Source organism: Balaenoptera musculus, chromosome 13 (assembly GCF_009873245.2).
Source record: "Balaenoptera musculus isolate JJ_BM4_2016_0621 chromosome 13, mBalMus1.pri.v3, whole genome shotgun sequence".
NCBI lineage: Eukaryota > Metazoa > Chordata > Mammalia > Artiodactyla > Balaenopteridae > Balaenoptera > Balaenoptera musculus.
Genome location: NC_045797.1, coordinates 53,491,689 through 53,517,889, shown reverse-complemented (window position 1 = coordinate 53,517,889; position 26,201 = coordinate 53,491,689). Strand labels below are relative to the sequence as shown.

The window sequence follows — 26,201 nt, the reverse complement described above, 5'->3', positions numbered from 1 at the left end:
AGGTTAATATGAATGAAATATTTTTTTTTCTATTTGTGTGCCCACTTTCTGTAAAATAACAGATTCACTGAATCACATACTGTTGATGCATATAGATTGAAACAAACTCATTTAAAAATTACTGTTTACATCTTTCCTTTAAAATTTTAGGAAGCCTAAATTATATAGCAGTTGTAGGATATTATCCAAAAATTACTTTCTAAAAAGTAAAAGTGGATGTCAACAAAAAAGAGGGAGAAACATTGCCAGAAGCCAGAAAATCTCTAAGCAAAGCTGCTAATTATTCTTAATGGGCAAGATGAGCACATTAAGAAACAAATGAATACATCAGTGAAATGTAATTGAAAATCGACCTGGCAATCACACATCACATCTGAGTATTGGCCTGTATATTATTCTCATCATTTAAAAAATTATTTTTGTTGTTCTAGGCATCTGAATTGAGTGAATCCAACTGAGTCTTACTTCCTAGTCTCTTAAGCTTCTAAGATTCTGATTTTTACCTTTAAAAATAGCCTTTTCTGATATTTCCTGTTTATCTTCTGTTATTTCTATTTTTAAAATGTATGAGGCAATGAATGGAGGCGTTCTGAATCTTTATATCATAGAAGCATATCAACCAGTTGTAAGGTTATTTATTGTCTCCATAAAATGCATCAAACGGATTTGGCTATGTCTTCTAGAGCTCTCTACCTTGAACCTAGAAAGCTAGATGTGGATTTGAGATTTATTAAACAGAGATATCTGAAAAGAGAGTAAGACTTGAGGTATAAGGGAATGTTGTTAAATATTTTCTCAGACTCATGGGTATATGTCCCCGAGGTTCTCCTTGGCCTTTAAACTGCAGTGCTGGGTCTAACCCAGAGCCCCCTAGCTGAGAGCCCTTCAGATGCTGTTTTATCTGTACCCAAAGGGAACAAAGGATAAATCAGAAATGGGATCATTTGGTTCATCCAGTTCTCGAATTTATCCTAAAATAGTGTGAATTGTGTTCCGTCTTCTTTGGCACAGCCTTTTTAGTGTAATAAAGAAAGAAATCTCCAAGTGCCCCCAGATGATAATTACTCAATAAAGTCTGGAGCTGGTGTTGACAGTGACATAAGAATAGGGGAAAGAAATTGTATACCGAGTTATTATTGATGCTAAGCCTCTTCCAAATCATAATGAATAAAAGTACAACACCTAAGGTGAGCAGCCCTTCCTGGAACACTCACTAATTCACCCAACACAAGTACCCTGCCCTGACCCATCCTCAGTAAACACCAAGCAGGTTATCTGCAGAATATGGCAATGCTTGTTGACCCAGGCTCATGATTCTGACCCAAGCATCTTATCCCCACAATATGCACCGTCTGGATCATGATCTTGAGCTTAGGATTCTCCAAAAATTGGTAAATCTCCTGTGAATTTTAAAGAAGATACCCCTGGCTTAACATTATTTTATTTAACAAAATCCCTGACTTGAATAATTAATAAATGAAGCTTCATGTGGACTGTGCAGCCTGTGGATGGTTGAGACCTTGGGAATGCCAGGCCATCATCCTGGGTCCAGGCCCCTTCCTCCAATATCAGTGTCAGCTGTTCTTCTATTTACTAGATCGGTCCAAAATGGACTCTGTGTGCCTCACATTGGGTAGGAGTTCAACAAATAGCTTTGAAAATTAAATTTAAATTAGCCAATAAATTAAGCTAATTAATTAATTAATTAAAATGAATTAAACCACTATTAACTGCATGCCATTTCAAGTGCTAAAGATATAGCAGTGAACAAGACAGACCAAGTTCCTGTTCTTGGAGGACACAGACTATACCTACACAGAGCACATTTATACACGTGAAAAACACTGAAAATCTACAGGGCAGAAGTTCTTTGATTCCTTCCAGTCATTTAAATTCTACAATAAAAATGTTCACATAATAGTTTTGAGCAACAGGGGAAAAAAATAAAGCTTAACTGCCAAACCTCACTTTAGTTACCATCACCAGCCTCTCATCCCTCCAAAGCTTTTGCCTGAATTATTGAAAAAGATCATGAATTGACGTGATTTAGGCACCTACTATATGTTAGGCACCTACTATGTGGTACTCCATAAGTCTATAAAATAGGTACATTATTCCTACTCTTGAGGTGCAGCTCAGAGAAGTTAATTTACCCAAATTCACACAGTCACTAAGTATCAGAACCAGTGCTAGAAGTCAAGTTCATGTGACTTCATAGCTTCCCTGCCACCCCCGTTAAACCATCTCTTCACCAAAAACTAGAATGATTTGGTGAGTATCGTCTTGCACTGGAGGAAAAGGCTTCTCATCCATAAATGTACAGTTGACATTGCTAACAGAGCTCAAGACACCTCTACATCGTACTCTCAATTCATATGAGTAATAAGCACATTTAAGAATATTTCACAGCATTTAAATTAACAAATATTGCCACATCAGTGAGGTGCAATGAAACTAAAGGTAGCATAAACCAAGAAAGTAATGCTTTGTGAATCACAGTGTTATTATTTTAAAAATACTTTCTTGCTTAAAGAACAATGCCAACTCTCAAAAATGTATTGAATATATGCAGCTACTGATAAATATAATAATCACTAATTGCAGGAGGAGGCTAATATTTTAAACAAGATCTATATATAATTAGCTTAATTATATTTATGTATATAACATATATATAATTTGTTCAAATAACTATTATTATACAAACATATATATATATATATATATACATATATATATTTTTTTAAGGATAAAAATCAACTGAAACAAAATTAAGATGGATCCCCGCTCTTGAACCATGCTTTGTTTGAAGAGAAAATCTAGTTATAGAGTCCTGATTTCTTTTAGCCACAAGCATATATCCTAGAGCTTGGAAGTCCAGGTGCCCAGACTAGGAGACTGAAGGTGATTGCTCTGTATCTATTTAATCAGAAATCACATTAAGGCTTTCTTTGCACCCAGCATCTCCCACTGGAGTCTTCCAGAAGGTGGGTACATTCAGAGAATAGGATTTGGTCCATGCTGTTGAACACTATCCTGGACAGATTGACTCGATTTCATTGAATTTCCTTTATTACCCTGAAGTGACACAGAAGAATGAGAAAATCTGTTATTGGACACAGCGCCAGCCAGAGGAACCACCTCAGAATCTGACCTAAAGTAAAGGGTAATCAAAACTACGATGAGATATCATCTCACACTGGTCAGAATGGCCATCATCAAAAAATCTAGAAACAATAAATGCTGGAGAGGGTGTGGAGAAAAGGGAACCCTTTTGCACTGTTGGTGGGAATGTAAATTGATACAGCCACTATGGAGAACAGCATGGAAGTTCCTTAAAAAACTAAAAATAGAACTACCATACGACCCAGCAATCCCACTACTGGGCATATACCCTGAGAAAACCATAATTCAAAAAGAGACATGTACCACAATGTTCATTGCAGCACTATTTACAATAGCCAGGACACAGAAGCAACCTAAGTGTCCATCAACAGATGAATGGATAAAGAAGATGTGGGACATATATACAATGGAATATTACTCAGCCATAAAAAGAAACGAAATTGAGTTATTTGTAGTGAGGTGGATGGACCTAGAGTCTGTCATACACAATGAAGTAAGTCAGAAAGAGAAAAACAAATACCGTATGCTAACACATATATATAGAATCTAAGAAAAAAAAAAGGGTCATGAAGAACCTAGGGGTAAGACGGGAATAAAGACAGACCTACTAGAGAATGGACTTGAGGATGTGGGGAGGGGGAAGGGTAAGCTGGGACGAAGTGAGAGAGTGGCATGGACATATATACACTACCAAATGTAAAATAGATAGCTAGTGGGAAGCAGCCGCATAGCACAGGGAGATCAGCTCGGTGGTTTGTGACCACCTAGAGGGGTGGGATAGGGAGGGTGGGAGGGAGGGAGACGCAAGAGGGAAGAGATATGGGAACATATGTATATGTATAACTGATTCACTTTGTTATAAAGCAGAAACTAACACACCATTGTAAAGCAATTATACTCCAATAAAGATGTTAAAAATAAATAAATAAATAAATAAAGTAAAGGGTAGGGAGCAGAATATCAAAATATATCTCTTAAGGCAATATTTTAATATACTATGGCCATTTCTTCTCTTGGTACTTGTTTTAATATAAAAAACACCTCCTAAACCACAAAATATATTTCCTTCCCAGTTCTAAAAATAAAGCAGCCTAAGTACTGCTGTGAATTTTTTCATTAAAAAAAATTGCTTCTAGAATATAAATACATATTCTTGCTTCAGCCTGGCCACCTGGACTCACAGTTTTATAAATTGTATAAAAGTATATAGTGTTAAGATGTTTACTAAAAATTATTAATAGGTTTTCTGAGTTATATAATTTAACTTCCCTGTGACTATTTTATAAAAAGTATTACCTCCACTAACAAAATAATATGTTTGGCTTGATAGATTAGTCATGTACTCATACGACGCTACAGGTGTACCTAGCACATTATGGCATGTGGTTTGGATGTCATGGAAACGCCAAGAAGGGTGTGGCCATAGTGTGGGGGAACTTAATCAAAACCAGTTGTCAGCTGACTCTTTACTAATTTTGTTCTCAGAATAAAGACGTCAGCTGTCCTTTTCTACAAGACATTTCATTTAGAAGACTTTCCTGAAATACTTTCTTCCTGAAATAGACAAAACTGTAGGCCGATGTGTCATTTTAGTTAATCAAAACAAGTAGGCAAATTAGTCTCTTTTATTTTTTTAATGAATGTAATTTAACGGTATTTAATTTGCATACAGGAAAGTTCACCCAGGGGGGAAAAAAAAAAAAAGTCTGCATTATAGCACTTTTGTAAACCTCAACAAAGCCCTTCATTAGGAGACCTAATTGATTTTTCCTACCCACTCCTGGGGGAAGAAAGCTATCACAGTACCTGCTTATTCACTCAGAGAAGAAATGGGTGTGCCGGGTGTTTCAAGCAGAGATTTAGGTTAAAATGTCCTGTGGCTCTGTTCTTGCAGGGAGATCTTGGCCAGTGCTTGCTTTGAGCATTCAGGAAATCTGTTTTTCTGAGCAATAGGGGAACATCGCTTGTCTGCTTGGTCACCTCCCCATGGGCCCAATTTAGTTCAGCTTGCAACCTTCACTGGAATTATTTTATTTCTTGTTTATTTAAACCTTGCTTTATTCCAAAAGAGGGATTTTAAGGCTTCTTACATTGACACACAGAATATACCATATAAAATAAAGGAGAAAGCGAGGGCAGTTGGACAGCAGAAAGCCAGGAAAACATCATGAAGGCAGGAATAGGACCGGTAGAGAAAAGATGTGCCATAGAGCACTTGTAGTTGTTCAGCTTAGATCATCCATTTGGCTCTGAGTTGCACAAGGACCAGAGCAAAAAGAGGAGGAGCAGTTATAAGATTTATAGTGTCCGGAAGTTGAAGCAAAACTAGTTGATCTGAAGTCCAGTTTTTCCCAGTGTTGAAACCTGACATGATTTCTCCCACGGGTCCTCATGAAGATGGCGTTCTGTGCTCTAATGGACCAGCTCCTCAAAACATGGCTTCAGTAAATATGGCTCTTTTTGTACAAGTCCTTACATGTCAGCAGATGGCCACAGGCCAAACTGTAAGTCTGTAAAGACAGTTCTTCAAGGGGCCTTTCCCTGAATTTTCTTCTTCAGTAATTAGTTTTATCTCAGGGATTCTCCAGCCTTTCTCCATCTTTCTCTTCTCACTTACCCCCAAGTCTTTCCCTGCTGCCCATCCTCACTCTCCCCACTGGCATTTAGGAGACTGAAAATACTTCAACTTGGAGAGTCTCAGAAGACTGCCCTTGCCCTCCCCACTGACGGAAAGAGGCTCACCTTGGGGCTTCTAGCTCTTTTAAGCAAGTGGGGCCTGGCACCTATGGTACAGTCATCTTCCCTGACCAGTGCTTATCACCCTGGGCCTTGCCAATGTGCTCCCTGAATGTATATTTCACAGGTGAAAAAACTACAGTCCAGGGAATTAAAAGAGCTTGCCTGTGACAAGTAATTCAACATTTGCTGGCAGAGCCAGGGCTACACCCTTCTCCTCCTGCCTCACACGCTACAGCCCTTCTCACCATGCTGATTCCGCGTACGATAAGAATATCGTAGTGTTTGTGGGCCTCTTTCTGGTTGGGAGTCAGTTGACAATCACTGCAGAAGCTTTCTTAACTGTGGCCTATAGATGTGAGAGACATCATCACAAGGAATCAGATGGCTGGTGTGTTTAAGACTGGGAACATATCAAGCTGGTAAGATACCTTTTTGCATTAAAACACTCTGGTTGAAACTGCTTTTCTCAGTACTATGGATGATTATTAAAACTAACAATAGCTAATATTTATTAAACACTTACTGTGGGTCAGGCACTGTTTTAAGCACTTTAAAAGTATCTTATTTAACGCTTACAAGAACCTGTAATGAAGCAGGCAGGCGTTTTCATTACCTACAATTAATAGACGAGAAAAACTGAAGATAACTATGTTAAACACTGGGTTGGGAATGATTTAAGGATTGAGAGGGTACAGTATGAGGTTGGCAGAAGCCCAGCCTGGGACCTTCTTGTGAATGGCTCTATTTCACTGGTTCTCAACCTGGTGGAGGGGGGCAATTTTGCCCCAGGGGACTTTTCTATCGTTATAACTGGGGCAAGGTGGTTGCTACTGGCATCTAGTGGATAGAGGCCAGGGGTGCCGCTAGGCCTGCGCAAGACAGCCCCACACCCCTCCCCCCAGCAAAGAACTCTCCGGCTCAAAATGTCAATAGAACCAAGATTGAGAAACCCTGTTCTGTTTCATGGTTTTAAAATAGTCTAGGTATCCATTCCCTTTTAGATTCTGTTCCTTCTTATCCAAAGTAGGAGAATTGCTTACCCTCAACCAAAACAATGGTGTTTTCTGTGATGCTACATTTTAATTTTGCCCTGTTGGTATGGACCTAGAGGAATAAGTAATCATTTAGTAGTTTTCACAAGAAATATCTGTATCTGTGTATTTTTCCTTTATGTGTTTAACCACAGACATTATTGGAAGAACAATCTAAGTTTTAATTAATTCTTTAATTACTGTTAATCTGGCATCCTTTGACATTTTGAGTTTTCTCTATGTTTGAGGATGCTTTCTCACCCCAAACTGCTCAGCTTGCAGGGGAGCAAAGGTGGATGAATAGCAACAATGCTTAAAAACTAAAGTGGAAAACATACTGGTATGAGGATATGGAGTAGCAATAACTTTTTTTTTCTCATATTAACTGGTGAATGTAATGTGTCCATATACGAATTTTTGAATCCTGCATTAGAATGTTCACAGTAGGCTGATGGCACAGGGGGCAGTATGCTCTGTGTTTCTCAAATAAATGAGTAAACCAGTTCTGTTTCGCAGAAAACCTCCAGTAGGTCCACAGAAAGAGCAATCTCTTACCTGGGTATTCTTCATTCTTAGGACAGCTTTTATTCCACAGTGCAGACTGCCATACCCTTCTGTGGAAGACTTCATTTTTGGATGTGATTTTCAACCTGGTCTTTTAGTTATCAATCAAAAACACATTTTCTATGTTGTCCTCATTTACATTTATTTAATGCTTAAGGTCATTTGTGACCATTTGAGTGTATTTCAGCATATGGAATCAGGGAATAATAGATTTCAGCATCATGCTGTGAAGAGAGATTGTGTTTTTACAAGACATAATGTTGTTTACTGGGTGTTAATAATCACTAATTAATAAACATATCTAGAATTCTAAAATGTTGCATTTTGAGGAACAAAAATGTCAGGTGTTTAAATTATGGAGTGCAATAGTATTTTCTGTCATCCCTTCATAAAATAATGAAGTTACATAAAGAAGCAAAATGTCATTGTTCAACACAGGATAGATCCAAAATGCCTTTGTTTCTATTTATTGTTCTCAAAAATGCTATTTCTAATATATTGTTCTGAGATGTACCTGGACATATAGTCTGTATGTCAGTAGTCGTACAGAAACTTCCAAGATGAGGGGTTTTTTTTCTGTCTTTATTTCATATTAATTGTGGTCAGTTTCTTTTTTAACCACTGTAAGCATTTTGTCCAAAGTCTACGAAAGCACGTTGCCAGGAAACAGGTGGATGAGTCAGTCCTTGAAATGCCTTGATCTCATATTAAGGAGCTACTTGACCACTTAACCTTCAAGAAGCTAAGAGGAAACTGCCAACCAATGATGTAATAATCAGCATTCCCCTTCTATCCACTGCTTTCCCACCCATAACCAGTACAATATGATGAAAGCATTAGCTCCATGTGAGAAGAAATAAAAGGAAACCGTTCACAAAAGAGCTGAGATATAGTTCAATATTCTTTTTTAGTGCCTGAATGCATATGCAGAATTTCTCCTCCAAATTGGAGGTGTGGAATAACAGTAGCGACAGATAACTAAGAGGTATTTACCATAGCTACAAAGCCCACACGTGAGCCAAATATTTCTGCTATTAAAAAGCACTTCAAAGCTTGACATGAAGTTTGTAACAGCTGAATGTCTTCTGTGACTTCATTTGCAAAGATGTAAAAGCAGAAAGGAAAATCGTGGTATGAGAACTGTGAACCTCGGAAATGGTGGGTTTTTTTTAAAAAAAAAAAGAGAGAAGGCACCCAGAAATTTGACTGGCACCCCAAGCTCCTGTTCCCCCTGCTCTGCCAGTGTTCTCAGGAAGCAGCATTCCTCCTGCTACCAGCCTCTTCCTACAGGGCAGACCCAGTTGGTGAGTGGCCTGAAACTTATTTTGAGGGCCCTCTTTAGGAGAATGAGTTCGATTATACGTTACTTTGGCAGATTTTACAGAAGCATACGGCCATGTGAACCCATCACTGGGGCTGTTTGTGGGCCCGGGAAGGGGCCTGTGAGAGAGAGGGGGCCCCAATGATAGGCTTCATTAGCTTGACAGTAAATCCATTCCTGCTCTCATAACCACCAGCAGCCTTGCCTAGAATAATGCTCTTGCCTTCCAAACTCTTTTATTCCCTCTGTTCCATTCTAATCTGATTGTGATTGTTGCTAAATATGAAAGATGTGTTTGCAAAAGCCTGGAAGCTTTAGCCTTGGCTAAGAAAGATCTAGGATGCACATATATGAAGGATATAGCCATTACCTCTCACAGATCTAAATACAGTCATTTGATGGTTCATTTGTTGTCTCATCCATGCAGCCACCTATCAACTTAACTAATATACGCAAGGTATTCTGCCTTCGAGAACATAAATACAAAGTTATAGCAAATAACTCTTGAACAAAGAAAATCATGCTACTAAATATAGCTAGAGTTTGGTGAAAGAACAAGGATATTTACAGCTTCTCAATTGTTAGGTTTATCTGAAGCTGTCTTCAAACCTGTGACTGTCTAATAAAGAACCATTCAGAGCTTTTGATGTCTGCATATTTCTAGGTGTTCCAGAATTAGTGAATGGCGTCATTCTCTGGTTAATAGTAGTTAACAGTTACAATATTTTAAAAAATCGATTAAATATACCCTGCTGTGATATTAAAAGTAAGTTTCTACTTAAGAAAAGAGTTTATCTTTGTGTGAAAATTCTAGTGAATTTAGACCTGTGACTTTTTTTATTATTCTTTAATAAACCATTAATTTTAATAAACTGTGGAACTCATAATAACTTTTAAGACTGTTTTATAACCCAAATTTTACCTTTATGTGGGCCCCCAGGATTGACTATTGGCTCCATTGCCCTACTGCTTTTTAAGGTTTATGTCTTCTTGGAGGCTCATTTTCCTTTAGACATTAAATTGGGGATGTGAAAAATGGTTTAAGAATGTAAATCCCAACCAAGGGGGATAAAATTCCTGACTTATTCAGGCCTTCTGCAGTCTGCCCTCACTTTCCTCACTCTCTTCATTCAGCGTAGCTTCTACTGCTCCCCAATATACACCCTCTCCTTGGGTCACCCAAGCCTCTTCACTCTTCTCCAACACATTTGGTCCTCCCCATCTCTGGTCTTTGCCAGTCTTGTTTCCCTCTTCCTTATCCATCTAAGTCCTTTCTTCTAGGGTGGCTTAATTACCATTTCCTCCTGCCTTCTCAGGAGGCAGCTTGCCCTAATCTTTTCCTTCTTTTAACTTCTGTTGGCCCTAGAATAGTCCCCCAGAAAACATGGCATATTCTCTCATTATTCAAAGTGTGTTGTCTATTTTCATGTTCATTGGTTCATTCATTTCTTGGTAAATATTTCAATCACCTTCTGTCTGCCAAGTACTGTTTTGGGTTGCTAGAGATGTAGTGATGAACAAGACTAAGAAAGTCCATGCCTTCTTAGAGTTCACATTCTAGCAAGGGAGACAATTTTTTTAAAGGGAAGGACTCTACTTAATATGTTTTTATATTCCCTGAAGCAATTAGTACACTTTATCCCTGTTATAGGAAAGGTTTTAAGATTTGTATTTGGAGCACATTTTGAAAGACATGATAAATGACATGATAAATGAAAGATAGGATAAGATATGAATCCACAAGGCTTATGGGACCAAACAGTTTTTAATAGAAGAAAGTCAAGCTCTAGAGATTCAGACATCAGTTTATATATCAGATAGCTGACTTTCATTTCAGGATAGGCTTCTTCTCAGGCATGCACATATAGTGTCTGTAGACACTGACATTGTGAGTAGGCATTTATCTGTCCTTTGTCAGGTTGAAGAGGAAGGTTAGAAGAAGGTAACTGAGATAAGAAAGCTGAGGGCTCTCTAGAAATTTTCTGATAAAATATACCTGTTAGTGAGTTTTGCTAGAGTCATGGTAACAGAATCTCAAGAACTGCTGAGAATTCTAGAGATGCCACAGTCCTGTTTCCTTCTGTTGCTATCTTGGATATGGGAAAATGAAATACCTAAGTGTACTTTCTATTACTAACATTTTTTATTTGCTTGACACATTTATAGAAGGGCCCGTATCCCTACTATTTAGTGTTTAGTGTTTCTTCACTGAAGAAACCAGCTCCCACAGGGTGAATGTTACCCAGTTTTAGATATTGTGCTAGAGTTCTCCTTTTTGTGTTTATATGAGCCAGATTTTAAAATTTGGGGGGCATGGTATTTTTAGGGGCCCGCTTAAACTGCAGCAAATTAAAAATTAAGGCCTTTTCTTATAGAACAATTTGTGTTCACTCTTTGGACATGCCGATCCTGACTTTTTATCAAGGTCAAAATCTCACTACCAAAAATTGGCCAAGTTCTATATTGATAGCCAGGTGTGCATGTCAGACTACTGCATCCTCTGTGAAAATGCCTTCCAGTTTTAACAGAAAAATCCCTCCTTCATAGAAATTTATATCACAGAGCATACATATCAAATAAAAATGTCTTAATTTTCAAAGGAGTTCCTCACTTTAAAATGGACAAGGGGGAAATCTTTAAAGTTGTTTTTGGAGAATGCCCATATGAGAATCCATTGCTAAAAAATAATTTATTTTTTACTTTAATAATGGACATGATTTATTTTCAGTATTTGGCTACTATAAACAGTGCTGCAGTGAAATGTATCTGTACATAAACTGTACATCTGCAAGTAACTGTATCTACAGAGCAGATTTTCAGAAGTAGACTTTGTCTATTCATGTGGCCTTATCAAACTGTGTAAATTACTAAAGTTTGTAATATATTATCATATCTGTTAAGACTAGTCTCTTGCCATTATTCTTTCTTCCTAGAATATTCTAAAATCATGTTGGTATTTGTATTATGGTGACATTTTCATTGTGACTGAAAAAATATATATGAATTAATTTACTAAGACTTGACAGCTTATGCCTCTGAGTCTTCTATTCAAGAACAGGAAGTTTTCTTTTTAAGCTTTTTTAGGTGTTTCACTAGCATTTAAAATGTTTCTTCATTTCTCTTGTTAAGTTTATTTTTAGAAACTACCTTTTTTGTTTCTTTTATAAATGAGATCTTTCATTATATTTTATAACTGGTTATTATTTGTATGTATGTATATAAAGAAAGCTATAGGGTTTTGTATAGCAAATGTTTAGTCACCTCAATGAGTTATTATTTCTAATACCTTGTCAACTTATTCTCTTGAGTTTTCCAAATAAACAATCACATCATCTGCAAATGATGGGAATTTTGACTTCTTTCTGATTCTTGTATCTTTTTTCTTCTCTTGTATAATTTTATTGGATAAAAAAAAAATCCCAGAATGATATTAAATAGGTATCTTTGAGTCTGGCTTTGTTGGGAATCCTCTGGTGTTTCACCATTAAGTATGCATTAGCTTTTCAGTTGAAATAGAAATGATATTTTCTGTCTTGTTAAGGACTTTTTTTTATTGATTCCTGTTTTTAAAAGATTTTACCATAAATAAATATGGAGCTTTAGCAGCTGTCTTTTCATCACGTATGGAGATGATCAAATTGTTTTTCTTATTTCAGCTATAAGCTCTACAAATTATTCTGATACTAAAGTTTGAGAACTTCTGCTCCAGGTTATCATTTCCATGATTCTGAACTGACTTTAAAGCTGATCCCATCCTCTGGCTTTATGTTTTTGTTTGTAACTTAGCCGAAATAAACTTATTTCAGAGTCCAAAAGGAAGACAGATTTGCCTAACATTTGGACCGCCTGTGTTGGTGACCAGTGTATTTTACACTGGTTAAAGAGGACTGGTAAACAGTTTTGAGATCTTGGAATGAAAGACACTAATTAATTTTTTTACTAATTATATTTTCCATTTCAAATATCTCTGATTCTATGATTATGACTAGTCCAACTTGTGTTATTCATTTCAATGTAATAACATGTAATTTAGCATCTGATACATGTAAGGCACTGTGATGGGCCCTTTAGGGTTACAAAGATGAGTAAGTTGAGGTTTCTGCCTTAGGAAGCTCAAGATATGCAGGCAGATGAGAGATAGACACTTGCCCCGCCAGCAAGATGTAAGAAGAGTCTACTCTCATTGGGTGATTCATGATGTATAGAAAGAGACAAGCAGCCAATTCATGGTGGGGGGATCTGAGAAAGCTTTATGAAGGAGGTGGCTGTTCGGCTTTGGTTTAGCAAATGAAAGGCAAGGGAAGAAAAGCAGCTGAAGAGGGCATTCTAGGTATGAAAAGCAGGGAGGACACAATCAAAGGCATAGAAGTAGGAAAGATGTGTCTAGGCAAATTTAGTTATCTAGTGTGATGAATGGGGAGAGGCTAGAGGCCACAGACCATTTAGGAAGTCATTGCATTGGGGCAGAGGGGGAAGTGAATGGGACAGATCGTGTAAAGGGACTTCTAAGGTTTCGGGCAAGGTTCTATTTCTTGATCTGACTGGTGGTAACAAGGGTATTTGCCAAATAATACTTAGTTAAGGCATATATTTATTTCACCTGGCTTTCTCCTTCAGTGTCTTATTTTACAATAAAAAGGGTTTTCTGTTTGTTTGTTTGTTTGTTTTAAAGGCTTCTCAGTGATTCCAGAGAAAGGGAAAGAGGTAGTCCAGGCCTGAATGAGAATGGAAAATGGTGAACAAAGAGGGGACCCATTCTGGAGAAGTGACCGTGTGTGGGAAATAAAGAATACAGAAGAGTAGTAAGAGACAGCAGTTTGGGGCATGCTGCATTTGAGGTGGTGCAGAACATAAACCTGTATTTGCTTTGTGACAATAACTAGCAAGCGGTGAAGAATAAAGGTTCAAATCTCAGGAAAGTGTTGTGCTAGAAAATTTGGAGATCAAAATCAAGAGATAAGAGCAGAACTATGGAAACTAGAGCGTCAGAAGAGAAGATGGCCAAGGACAGCATTTTGGGAAATGACTGTTTCAGGAGCAGAGTAATAGGGGCCTGGAAGGGATACTGAGAAAGGACTGGAGACAGGAAGGCTGGTTCAGGGTGGCGTGGTATAATACTGCTTCTTAGCGGAAGCAGATCTAGGATCGGGTGATCAGCAGTGTCAGCTGCTGCAAACTGCTGGAGGTCAAACAAATTGCAGAGCAGTTCTAGTGACTGTTGTGAGAAAGGTCATACTGCCAAGATAGGTGAAGCAACGAGAGTAGGCTATTCCTGCGAGATGTTGATGGCAAAGGGAAAGAGAGAAATAGGATGTGGACTAGAGGGAAGCAGAGTTGCAGGAGGAGTTGGGCATGTTGGCAGGCATGCCAATACAGCTGAGGAAGAAGAAATAAGTATGATGGGGGCCAGTATTTGATGGAGCAAGGACCTAGAGCAGTGCTTCTCAAAGTAGGGCCTCCAGACCAGTAACATCAGCATCACTCGGAAATTTGTTAGAAATGCAGATTCACAGGCATCTCAGTTTGTCTCACTCCAGACATACTGAATCAGAAACTCTGGGATTAAAACCCAGCAATCTGTGTTTTAACAAACTTTCCGAGGATTCTGAAGCATGCTCAAGTTTGAAAATCACTGACTTAGAGGAAAGAGGAAGGAGTGGTTTTATCCTGCCCATAGGTTGGGAGGTGGTTCTCTCTGACAGGACGAGTGACCCTACTTAGAAGAGAAAAGATGCAGAAGAAGAAAAAGATGATATCAGATAATCCCAGGCTCTCAGTAAGGTCATCTGCTGAGAAATTTTTTTCAGCGTGAATTTTAAATCACAAGGTAGGAGTCCTATCAGAAATTGACTTGGCTTTGCGTTTCAGGTTGAAACTCCAACCTCAAAGCCAGAATGAAAAGACGTAAGTTAGTGCAAGAGTAAGGGAAGGGAAACTAATATTTATTGAGCACCTGTAATACACTTTTATATGCCCTGTCTTATTCAGTTCATTATCGTTGTGCAGTGCAACCATTACTGTCTCTTTTTTATATTTGGGGGCATCTCTCAGCTTCACTGGCTTGTAAGTGGTGGAGCTGATATTTGAACTCAGAGCTTTCTAGCTGCAAAGCCTAGTATTTATTCTTTCTACTGTACTATACCTGTTAAACTTACCAGGTTTGACATGCCTATCGCTATTAAGATATTTAAAGCATGAGGAGTCCTACAATGATTATTGGTTTTATATTTCTATCTGTAGAATAGTACTTTGCTTTGTAATGCATTTCGAACAGAAATAAGATTTTGACATTATGATGAAATAAAATGGAGACACATACATTTTACTTTAGTGTCAATATAATTACAAGTAAGACTTTGACATGATTTGGGTGTTTGGTCAAACCATCCTTTACATGTCTTTATATGTGAATGTTATGCCTTAGATTGTAAAGCTCATATGGGGCAAGGGACCTAGTTATATGTATGTATATACCCTGCTGTCTTTCAGAAAGCATTTTCTTTTTAATTTTTGGTTATGGTGAAATTGGTATCCAATAAACTGTATGTATAATTTTATGTTTTGAAATTTGTATACACCCTAGAAACCATCACCATAATTGAAATGCTAAACATGTCTATCACCCCCTGCCCCAAAGTGTCCTCTTGACCCAGGGTAGTCCCTCCTTTCTGACCCTTGAAGTTTCCTCCCTTTCTAGGAAACCACTGATTTGCTTTCCCTTACTCTGTATTAGTTTATATTTTCTAGAGTTTTAAATAAATGAAATCATTCAGTATGTGCTTTTTTTTTTCAGTGTTCCTTCAGTCAGTAAAATTATTTTAACATCACCTATGTTATTGCATGTATCAATAGTTCTTTCCTTTTTATTCCTGAGTAGTCTCCCATTATATGGCTAAACCTCAATTTTTTTATCCTTTCACCCATTGATGAACTTTGGGTTGTTGCCAGTTTTGGGCTGTTACAAGTAAAGCTGTTATGAACATTTCTGTAGATGGATATGTGCTTTGCATGGGTATATACTTTAACTTCTCTAGGGTAAATACCTAGGAGTGGAACAGCTAGATCATATAGAGGCATATATTTAACTTTTAAAGGAAGCTGCCAAACTGCTTTCGAAAGTGGTTATATTTTATATTCCCCTCAGTGGTATCAGAGAGTTCCATTTCTCCACATTCTCCTCAACTCTCAATGTGGTCAATCTTTTAAATTATAGCCTTTCTAACAGGTGTATAGAGGTATCTCATTGGGGTTTTAATTTGAATTTCCGTAATGACTAATGATGTTGGATACCTTTTCACATGCTTATTTGCCACTTTCGTATCTTCTTTGGTGATGAATCTATGCAAATGCCTTACCCATTTTTTAAAAAATTGGGTCTCTTATTTTCTTATTCTTAACATACTCAGAGTTCTTTATATGTTCTGGATATAAGCTCTCTATCAGATATATGATTTGCAAAGATATATGATATTTTCTCCCAGCCTGTGGCTTGTCTTTGCATTCTCCTCCTAGCATCTTTTAAAGTGCAGAAATTTTTAATTTTAATGAAGTCCAGTTTACCAATGTGTCCTTTTATGGATCATGCATCTTGTGTCATATCAAAGAAATCTTTTCGGCCTGTGTGCATGCGCGTTGCATGATGCCGGGGCACAGTCTCTTAGCTCCAGAATTGCTTGGAGAGGGTTTAGGAAGGTGATGGGGACTTTGAATTTGGAACCTCCCTGTGGCTGTCAGGGTCTTGGTGCTCTGGATGGGTGTCAGACCTGAGCCTCTGAGGTGAGAGAGCCAAGTTCAGGACACTGGGCCACCAGAGACCTCCCAGAACCACATAATATCAATCAGCGAAAGCTCTCCCAGAGATCTCTGTCTCAACTCTAAGGCCCAGCTCCACTCAACGATCAGCAAGATTCAGTGCCAGACACCCCATGCCAAATAACTAGTAAGATAGGAACACAACCCCACCCATTAGCAGAGAGGCTCCCTAAAATCATAATAAGTTCACAGACACCCCAAAACACACCACCAGACGCGGTCCTGCCCACCAGAAAGACAAGATCCAGCACCACCCAACAGAACACATGCACCAGTCCCCTCCACCAGGAAGCCTACAAAAGCCACTGAACCAACCTTACCCACTGGGGGCAGACACCAAAAACGACGGGTACTATGAACCTGCAGGCTGTGAAAAGGAGACCCCAAACACAGTAAGTTAAGCAAAATGGGAAGACAGAGAAATACACAGCAAATGAAGGAGCAAGGTAAAAACCCACCAGACCAAACAAATGAAGAGGAAATAGGCAGTCTACCTGAAAAAGAATTCAGAGTAATGATAGTAAAGATGATCCAAAATCTTGGAAATAGAACGGAGAAAATACAAGAAACGTTTAACAAGGACCTAGAAGAACTAAAGAACAAACAAACAATGATGAACAACACAATAAATGAAATTAAAAATTCTCTAGAAGGAATCAATAGCAGAATAACTGAGGCAGAAGAAAGAATAAGTGAACTGGAAGATAAAATAGTGGAAGTAACTACCGCAGAGCAGAATAAAGAAAAAAGAATGAAAAGAATTGAGGACAGTCTCAGAGACCTCTGGGACAACATTAAACACCCCAACATTCGAATTATAGGGGTCCCAGAAGAAGAAGAGAAAAAGAAAGGGACTGAGAAAATATTTGAAGAGATTATAGTTGAAAACTTCCCTAATGCGGGAAAGGAAATAGTCAATCAATTCCAGGAAGTGCAGAGAGTCCCATTCAGGATGAATCCAAGGAGAAACACACGAAGACACATATTAATCAAACTATCAAAAATAAAATACAAAGAAAAAATATTAAAAGCAGCAAGGGAAAAGCAACACATAACATAGAAGGGAATCCCCATAAGGTTAACAGCTGATCTTTCAGCAGAAACTCTGCAAGCCAGAAGGGAGTGTCAGGACATATTTAAAGTGATGAAAGAGGGGCTTCCCTGGTGGCACAGTGGTTAAGAATCCGCCTGCCAATGCAGGGGACACAGGTTAAAGCCCTGGTCCGGGAAGATCCCACATGCTCGGAGCAACTAAGCCCGTGCACTGCAACTACTGAGTCTGCGCTCTAGAGCCCATGAGCCACAACTACTGAAGCCCACAAGACTAGCAACTACTGAAGCCCACATGACTAGAACCCGTGCTCCACAACAAGAGGAGCCACCACAATGAGAAGCCCGCAAACCGCAAAGAAGAGTAGCCCCCGATCTCCTCAACTAGAGAAAGCCCATGCACAGCAACGAAGACCCAATGCAGCCAAAAATAAATAAGTAAAATAAATTAATAAAAAATAAAGAAGTAAATAAGTAAAGTGATGAAAGGGAAGAACCTACAACCAAGATTACTCTACCCAGCAAGGATCCCATTCAGATTTGATGGAGAAATTAAAACCTTTACAGTCAAGCAAAAGCTAAGAGAATTCAGCACCACCAAACCAGCTTTACAACAAATGCTAAAGGGACTTCTCTAGGCAGGAAACACAAGAGAAGGAAAAGACCTACAATAATAAACCCAAAACAATTAAGAAAATAGTAATAGGAACATATCAATAATTACCTTAAATGTAAATGGATTAAATGCTCCAACCAAAAGACATAGACTGGCTGAATGGATACAAAAACAAGACCCATATATATGCTGTCTACAAGAGACCCACTTCAGACCTAGGGACACATACAGACTGAAAGTAAGGGGATGGAAAAAGATATCTCATGCAAATGGAAATCAAAAGAAAGCTGGAGTAGCAATTCTCATATCAGACAAAATAGCGTTTAAAATAAAGACTATTACAAGAGACAAAGAAGGACACTACATAATGATCAAGGGATCAATCCAAGAAGAAAATATAACAATTGTAAGTATTTATGCACCCAAAAGAGGAGCACCGCAATACATAAGGGAAATGCTAACAGTCATAAAAGGGGAAATCGACAGTAACACAATAATAGTAGAGGACTTTAATACCCCACTTTCACCAATGGACAGATCATCCAAAATGAAAATAAATAAGGAAACACAAGGTTTAAATGATACATTAAACAAGATGGACTTAATTGATATTTATAGGACATTCCATCCAAAAACAAAAGAATACACTTTCTTCTCAAGTGCTCATGGAACATTCTCCAGGATAGATCATATCTTGAGTCACAAATCAACCCTTGGTAAATTTAAGAAAATTGAAATTGTATCAAGTATCTTTTCCGACCACAATGCTATGAGACTAGATATCAATTACAGGAAAAAAGCTGTAAAAAATACAAACACATGGAGGCTAAACAATACACTATTAAATAACCAAGAGATCAATGAAGAAATCAAAGAGGAGATAAAAAAAATACCTGAAACAAATGACAATGAAAACATGATGACCCAAAACCTATGGGATGCAACAAAAGCAGTTCTAAGAGGGAAGTTTATAGCAATACGATCCTACCTCAAGAAACAAGAAAAATCTCAAATAAACCTAACCTTACACCTAAAGCAATTAGAGAAAGAACAAAAAACCCCAAAGTTAGCAGAAGGAAAGAAAGCATAAAGATCAGATCAGAAATAAATGAAAAAGAAATGAAGGAAACGATAGCAAAATCAATAAAACTAAAAGCTGGTTCTTTGAGAAGATAAACAAAATTGATAAACCATTAGCCAGACTCATCACGAAAGAAAGGGAGAAGACTCAAATCAATAGAATTAGAAATGAAAAAGGAGAAGTAACAACTGGCACTGTAGAAATACAAAGGATCATGAGAGATTACTACAAGTAACTATATGCCAATAAAATGGACAACCTGGAAGAAATGAACAAATTCTTAGAAAAGCACAACCTTCAGAGACTGAACCAGGAAGAAATAGAAAATATAAACAGACCAATCACATGCACTGAAATCGAAACTGTGATTAAAAATCTTCCAGCAAAAAAAAGCCCAGGACGAGATGGCTTCACAGGCGAATTCTATCAGACATTTAGAGAAGAGCTAATACCTATCCTTCTCAAACTCTTCCAAAATATAGCAGAGGGAGGAACACGCCCAAACCCATTCTACGAGGCCACCATCACCCTGATACCAAAACCAGACAAAGATGTCACAAAAAAAGAAAATTACAGACCAATATCACTGATGAACATAGATGTAAAAATCCTCAACAAAATACTAGCAAACAGAATCCAACAGCACATTAAAGGATCATACACCATGATCAAGTGGGGTTTATCCCAGGAATGCAAGGATTCTTCAATATACGCAAATCAATCAATGTGATAAACAATATTAACAAACTGAAGAAGAAAAACCATATGATCATCTCAATAGATGCAGAAAAAGCTTTTGACAAAATTCAACACCCATTTATGATAAAAACCTTCCAGAAAGTAGGCATAGAGGGAACTTACCTCAACACAATAAAGGCCATATATGACAAACCCACAGCCAACATGCTTCTCAATGGTGAAAAACTGAAACCATTTCCACTAAGATCAGGAACAAGACAAGGTTGCCCACTCTCACCACTATTATTCAACATAGTTTTGGAAGTTTTAGCCACAGCAATCAGAGAAGAAAAAGAAATAAAAGGAATCCAAATCGGAAAAGAAGAAGTAAAACTGTCACTGTTTGCAGATGACATGATACTATACATAGAGAATCCTAAAGATGCTACCAGAAAACTACTAGAGCTAATCAATGAATTTGGTAAAGTTGCAGGATACAAAATGAATGCACAGAAATTTCTTGCGTTCCTATACACTAATGATGAAAAATCTGAAAGAGAAATTAAGGAATCTCTCCCATTTACCATTGCAACAAAAAGAATAAAATACCTAGGAATAAACCTACCTAAGGAGACAAAAGACCTGTATGCAGAAAACTATAAGACACCGATGAAAGAAGTTAAAGATGATACAAACAGATGGAGAGATATACCATGTTCTTGGATTGGAAGAAGCAACATTGTGACAATGACTATACTACCCAAAGCAATCAACACATTCAGTGCAATCCCTATCAAACTACCAATGGCATTTTTCACAGAACTAGAACCAAAAATTTCACAATTTATATGGAAACACAAAACACCCCTAATAGCCAAAGCAATCTTGAGAAAGAAAACCAGAGCTGGAGGAATCAGGCTCCATGATTTCAGACTATACTACAAAACTACAGTAATCAAGACAGTATGGTACTTGCAGAAAAACAGAAATATAGATCAATGGAACAGGATAGAAAGCCCAGAGATAAACCCATGCACATATGGTCACCTTATCTTTGATAAAGGAGGCAAGAATATACAATGGAGAAAAGACAGCCTCTTCAATAAGTGGTGCTTGGAAAACTGGACAGCTACATGTAGAAGAATGAAATTAGAACACTCCCTAACACCATACACAAAAATAAACTCAAAATGGATTAAAGACCTAAATGTAATGCCAAACACTATAAAACTCTTAGAGGGAAACATAGGCAGAACACTCTATGACGTAAATCACAGCAAGATCCTTTTTGACCCACCTCCTAGAGAAATCGAAATAAAAACAAAAATAAACAAATGGGACCTAATGAAACTTAAAAGCTTTTGCACAGAAAAGGAAACCGTAAACAATACAAAAAGACAACCCTCAGAATGGGAGAAAGTATTTACAAACAAAGCAACTGACAAAGGATTAATCTCCAAAATATACAAGCAACTCATGCAGTTCAATATCAAAAAAAAAACCCAACCCAATCAAAAAATGGGTGGAAGACCTACAGAGACAGTTCTCCAAAGAAGATATACAGATTGCCAACAAACACATGAAAGGATTCTCAACATCTCTAATTATTAGAGAAATGCAAATCAAAACTATGATGAGGTATCACCTCACACCAGTCAGAATAGCCATCATCAAAAAATCTACAAACAATAAATGCTGGAGAGGGTGTGGAGAAAAGGGAACCCTCTTGCACTGTTGGTGGGAATGTAAACTGATATAGCCACTATGGAGAAGAGTATGGAGGTTCCTTAAAAAACTAAATATAGAACTACCATACAACACAGCAATCCCACTACTGGGCATATACCCTGAGAAAACCATAATTCAAGAAGATGCATGTACTGCAATGTTCATTGCAGCTTTATTTACAATAGCCAGGACATGGAAGCAACCTAAGTGTCCATCGACAGATGAATGGATAAAGAAGATGTGGCACATATATAGAATGGAATATTACTCAGCCATAAAAAGAAACGAAATTGAGTTATTTGTAGTGAGGTGGATGGACCCAGAGTCTGTCATACACAGTGAAGTAAGTCAGAAAGAGAAAAACAAATACCGTATGCTAACACATATATATGGAATCTAAGAAAAAAAAAAAAGGTCATGAAGAACCTAGGGGTAAGATGGGAATAAAGACACAGACCTACTAGAGAATGGATTTGAGGATGTGGGGAGGGGGAAGGGTAAGCTGGGACAAAGTGAGAGAGTGGCATGGATATATATACACTACCAAATGTAAAACAGATAGCTAGTGGGAAGCAGCCACATAGCACAGGGAGATCAGCTCGGTGTTTTGTGTTCACCTAGAGGGGTGGGAGAGGGAGGGTGGGAGGGAGACACAAGAGGGAGAGGATATAGGGATATATGTATACGTATAGCTGATTCACTTTGCTATACAGCAGAAACTAACACACCACTGTAAAGCAATTATACTCTAATAAAGATGTTTAAAAAAAGGAAATCTTTTATTTTATTTTATTATTATTTTTTTCTAACATCTTATTAAACATCTTTGGCCTTCATATCTACCTAATCTACACATTCTATTCAGAGAACAACTTAATGTAGGGACCTCTGTTTCTTTAGTGCTTTCTGTGTGCCAGGCTCTCTGCTAGGTATATCCATACACAATTCATTCAAATGACATATTTATTGAGCAGCTATTATGTGACAGGGACTGTTCTAGGTAGTGGAAATACATCATGGTACAAAACAGATTTTAGAAATCTCTGTCCCTAGTGTGCTTCTACTGGAGAAAGAGAATTTTAAAAATTAATAATTTATTTATATAGCATATTAAATGGTAATAATTGCTATAGAAAAATAAAGAGCAGGTTAAGGGGGTTCAGGAGTACTGGAGTGGAAATGAATGATTGCAGTTTTAAGTAGAATGGTCAGGGTAGGCAGCTCTGAGAAGGTAAAACACTCAAGCAAACTTGAAGGAGGTAAGGGAACAAGCTATAGGGGTATCTGGAAGAGGAGCATTCACACAGAGGAAGCAGCCAATTTAAAGGCCCTAAAGCAGAAGTGTATGACTGGTGTATTCAAGAAATCATAAGGAGATCATCAGTGTTGCGAGAGCAAGGGGGAGAGGAATGGGAGATGAGGTCAGAATGGTAACTGGATTGCACAGGGTCTTATAGGTCATTGTAAAGACTTTTTGGCTTTTACTCTGAGTGAAGAGAGGAGCCATTACAAGGTAGTAAATAAAGAAGGCTCACGATTTGATGTCCATTTTAGAAGGATCACTCTGGCTACTCCCTTGAGCAGAAATTGTAGGGTTATAGCAGGGAGACCAATTAGGAGACTATACAATAATTCAGATGAGAGATGATGGTATTTTAGACCAGGGTAGCAGCATTGGAGATAGAGAAAAGATGGATTTTGACATATTTCAAAAGTAGAACTAACTGCATTTCCTGGCATATTCAATGTGGGGTGTAAAAAAAATTAGGAGTCAAGGATATAGGCAAGGTTTTTGGCCTGAGCAACTGGAAAGATAGAATTAACAAGATGAGAAAAACAGTTAATGATATGAATTTGGGGAAAGATGATGAGGAATTCAATATTAGAGATATTAAGTTTGAGATGTCTATTAGACATCCAAGTGGAAATATTAAAATAAAAAGTTGGACATATGAATTTGGAGCTCATGGGAGAGGTGCAGGCTGGTAGGTCAGATAAGATGAAGACTAAAAACTGAGCTGAATTTAGCAATGTGGAGACCTTTGGAAAGTTTGACGAGAGCATTTTTGGTGGAACAGTGAGGACAAAAGCCTGATTGGGAGGAGAGAATTTGAAAATAGATTTTAAACAACTTTTTCATGGAGTTTTGCTGCAGAGGAGGAATGAGGAAATGGAGCAATAACCAGAAGGGAGGATAGAGCAAAGAGAGGATATTTTAAGAGGGAAAAATAGCTGCTTGAATGTTTGAATACTGATGGAAATAATCCAGTAGAGAGGAAAGAACTGATAATATAGACTAGAGAAGGAAGAATTGCTAGAGCTGTGCCATAGAACAGACAAAAGGGGATGGCTCCCGTGTATAAGAGGTGGTACTGACTTTAGATAGGAGTATGACTAATTCGTCCATGATAATAGGCAGGAAACAGAGTATGTAGGTACAGATGCTGTTAGGAGTGTAAGTGTGGTGGTGGGAATTTGTGGAAGTTCTCATCTTATTACTGCAGTTTTGACAGTAAAGTAGGAAGCAAGGTCATTGGTTGAAAGTGAGGCTGAGGGAGGAAGTGTTAGAATTTTGAAAAGAGTGAAGGTGGTACAAAATAATGAGCTAGGAGACCAGAAGAGTAAATGGACAAGGGAAATGAAAGAATAACTGCCAGACATCAAGAATCCACTTGTGGTTCATGGTCATGTGTTTTAAGCAAAGCCAGTCAGGATGCTTGTGTGCTTTCTCCAGCCACATTCAGGTCTTGGAGCAGGCGGAGAGCTGGATTTAACAAATACGAGGACATGAGAAAGGGATGAAGGAGCGAAGGGTGTGTGTGAGGGAATAGTTAAGATGGTTGGCTATGGGACCTACAATGGGCAAGGAGGGAAGACAAATGTTAGGGAAGAGGAGCAGTGACGTGCTGAGAGGATGAGCAGATTGTAGGCCAGTAGGATGGAAGAATGGTTCGAATGAGAGTCCCTTCTATAAGGGGTGAGCTGTGAAAGATAGAGGGGCTGTCAGAGAGTGGGTCAGGGTTGCAGTTATTGGTAAAGACGAGGACTGAGAGCCGGGCTGCTTAATGAAGAGGCTGTGGACTGGTGCCAGTGTGTGAACTGTACGTTACTGAGCTGCAATGAGGTGAGCTCAGAAATGGAAGGAAGTGTTTAGAAACACTACTGTGACCTCCAAGCCTATGATAAGTGGACTTGTATTCAGAATGTCTTTGCTTTTTAAATCTCATTTGTCTATTCATTTGCTGTTGTATTTTACAAAAGTAACGGTCTACAACAGATGGGCTATAAACAACAACAAAAAATCTGGTCCTGCCCCACAGCTAAAGCACTGCTCTAGTGTGCATGACTGTCATGTGAGTGTCTGAGGAGGGTGGAGGGCAAGACCATCGGAGGAGAGGAGTTGGAAGGACTAGTTTCTCGAATATTGAAGTCACCATCATCTCTAGCCTTCCGAGATAGAAGCCACTTGATTCCACCACTCTGGGGGGCACTATTCTCATTGTTTGCCATGTAAACAACAGAACTCAGAATACAGTGTGAATGGCGCCCTTAGATTGTTCACGAAGGTGGCCGTTGCTATCTCCATTTTACAGATGAGACAACAGACTCAGAGAGGTGAAATAATTGCCCAAGTTCACATAGCTAGTAAGGGAAGGAACCAATATTTGAACTTAGGTATGTCTGTCATGCCAAAGCTAGACTCTGTCCATACACCCCTCCCTCTTTGTCACCTGCTTACCGTTATGGGGACAGCATAGCCGTCAGCCTCATAAAAACTGGGGAAAAATGCCTTTTGGGAATGTGCTGTGGTCCATGTGGCTAAGATGAGCATTTCCATTTCTTTTAAAATCATGACTTGTTACATCTGCTGTGCTAACCCACAACCCATTGCTGTCTAGACCCGTCTTTCCGGTTGGTTTTTGTTGAACCGAGAGGCTGAAGCACCTCAGGAATCCAATATCCAATATCACCACAGGATTTCCTGCACTTTCTGTTCTTGTGCTTTAGTCATTACACATGTATTAGAAGCCTCTTCTAAATAATGGTTCATGAATGATAAAATGATGAGTAGTTTTAATCCTTTTCTTTTTTTCCCAAAATCTGTGCGGTGGAGATGTTACTTTTATGATCTGAAAAGGTCTAGCATAGATCTATATTTTAAACCATCTTGCTCACGTGGAAACTCTCTAAGACTCTTAGGTCTCTGATGAGGGCTGAACAGGCCTGCTCTCCCACTGAGCCTGAGTCCCAGCTGCACTGGAAGCCTTGGCGTTTCCAGAAAAGTTGGTGTTGGTTGTTTCCCACTCTCCCCAGGTGCATGGAGTATTTGAGGAATCAATCCAAAGACAAAGCAGCATTAATCTCTTAGGGGTTTCCTGGTTTCCTCCATTTCTTGGCTCTCCAACGGGCCTGGGAAAGTACAACAACGCTACAGTTAATTTATAAAGGCTCATC

General features: G+C 38.3%; 1 protein-coding gene across 5 annotated transcripts in view; it reads left to right on the top strand.

The window, feature by feature from the left end:
- Window positions 1-26,201, top strand: part of CAMKMT (calmodulin-lysine N-methyltransferase) — a 404,258-nt gene that overhangs the window by 350,976 nt on the left and 27,081 nt on the right. For 3 of the 5 annotated variants that reach the window (XM_036873911.1, XM_036873909.1, XM_036873908.1), the window contains exon 7: window positions 6,218-6,284. The exons of the other annotated variants lie outside the window; for them this stretch is intronic. In XM_036873911.1, the coding sequence (XP_036729806.1) occupies window positions 6,218-6,284 (67 nt within the window). The remainder of the gene's footprint in view (window positions 1-6,217; window positions 6,285-26,201) is intronic. 5 annotated transcript variants of the gene reach the window in all.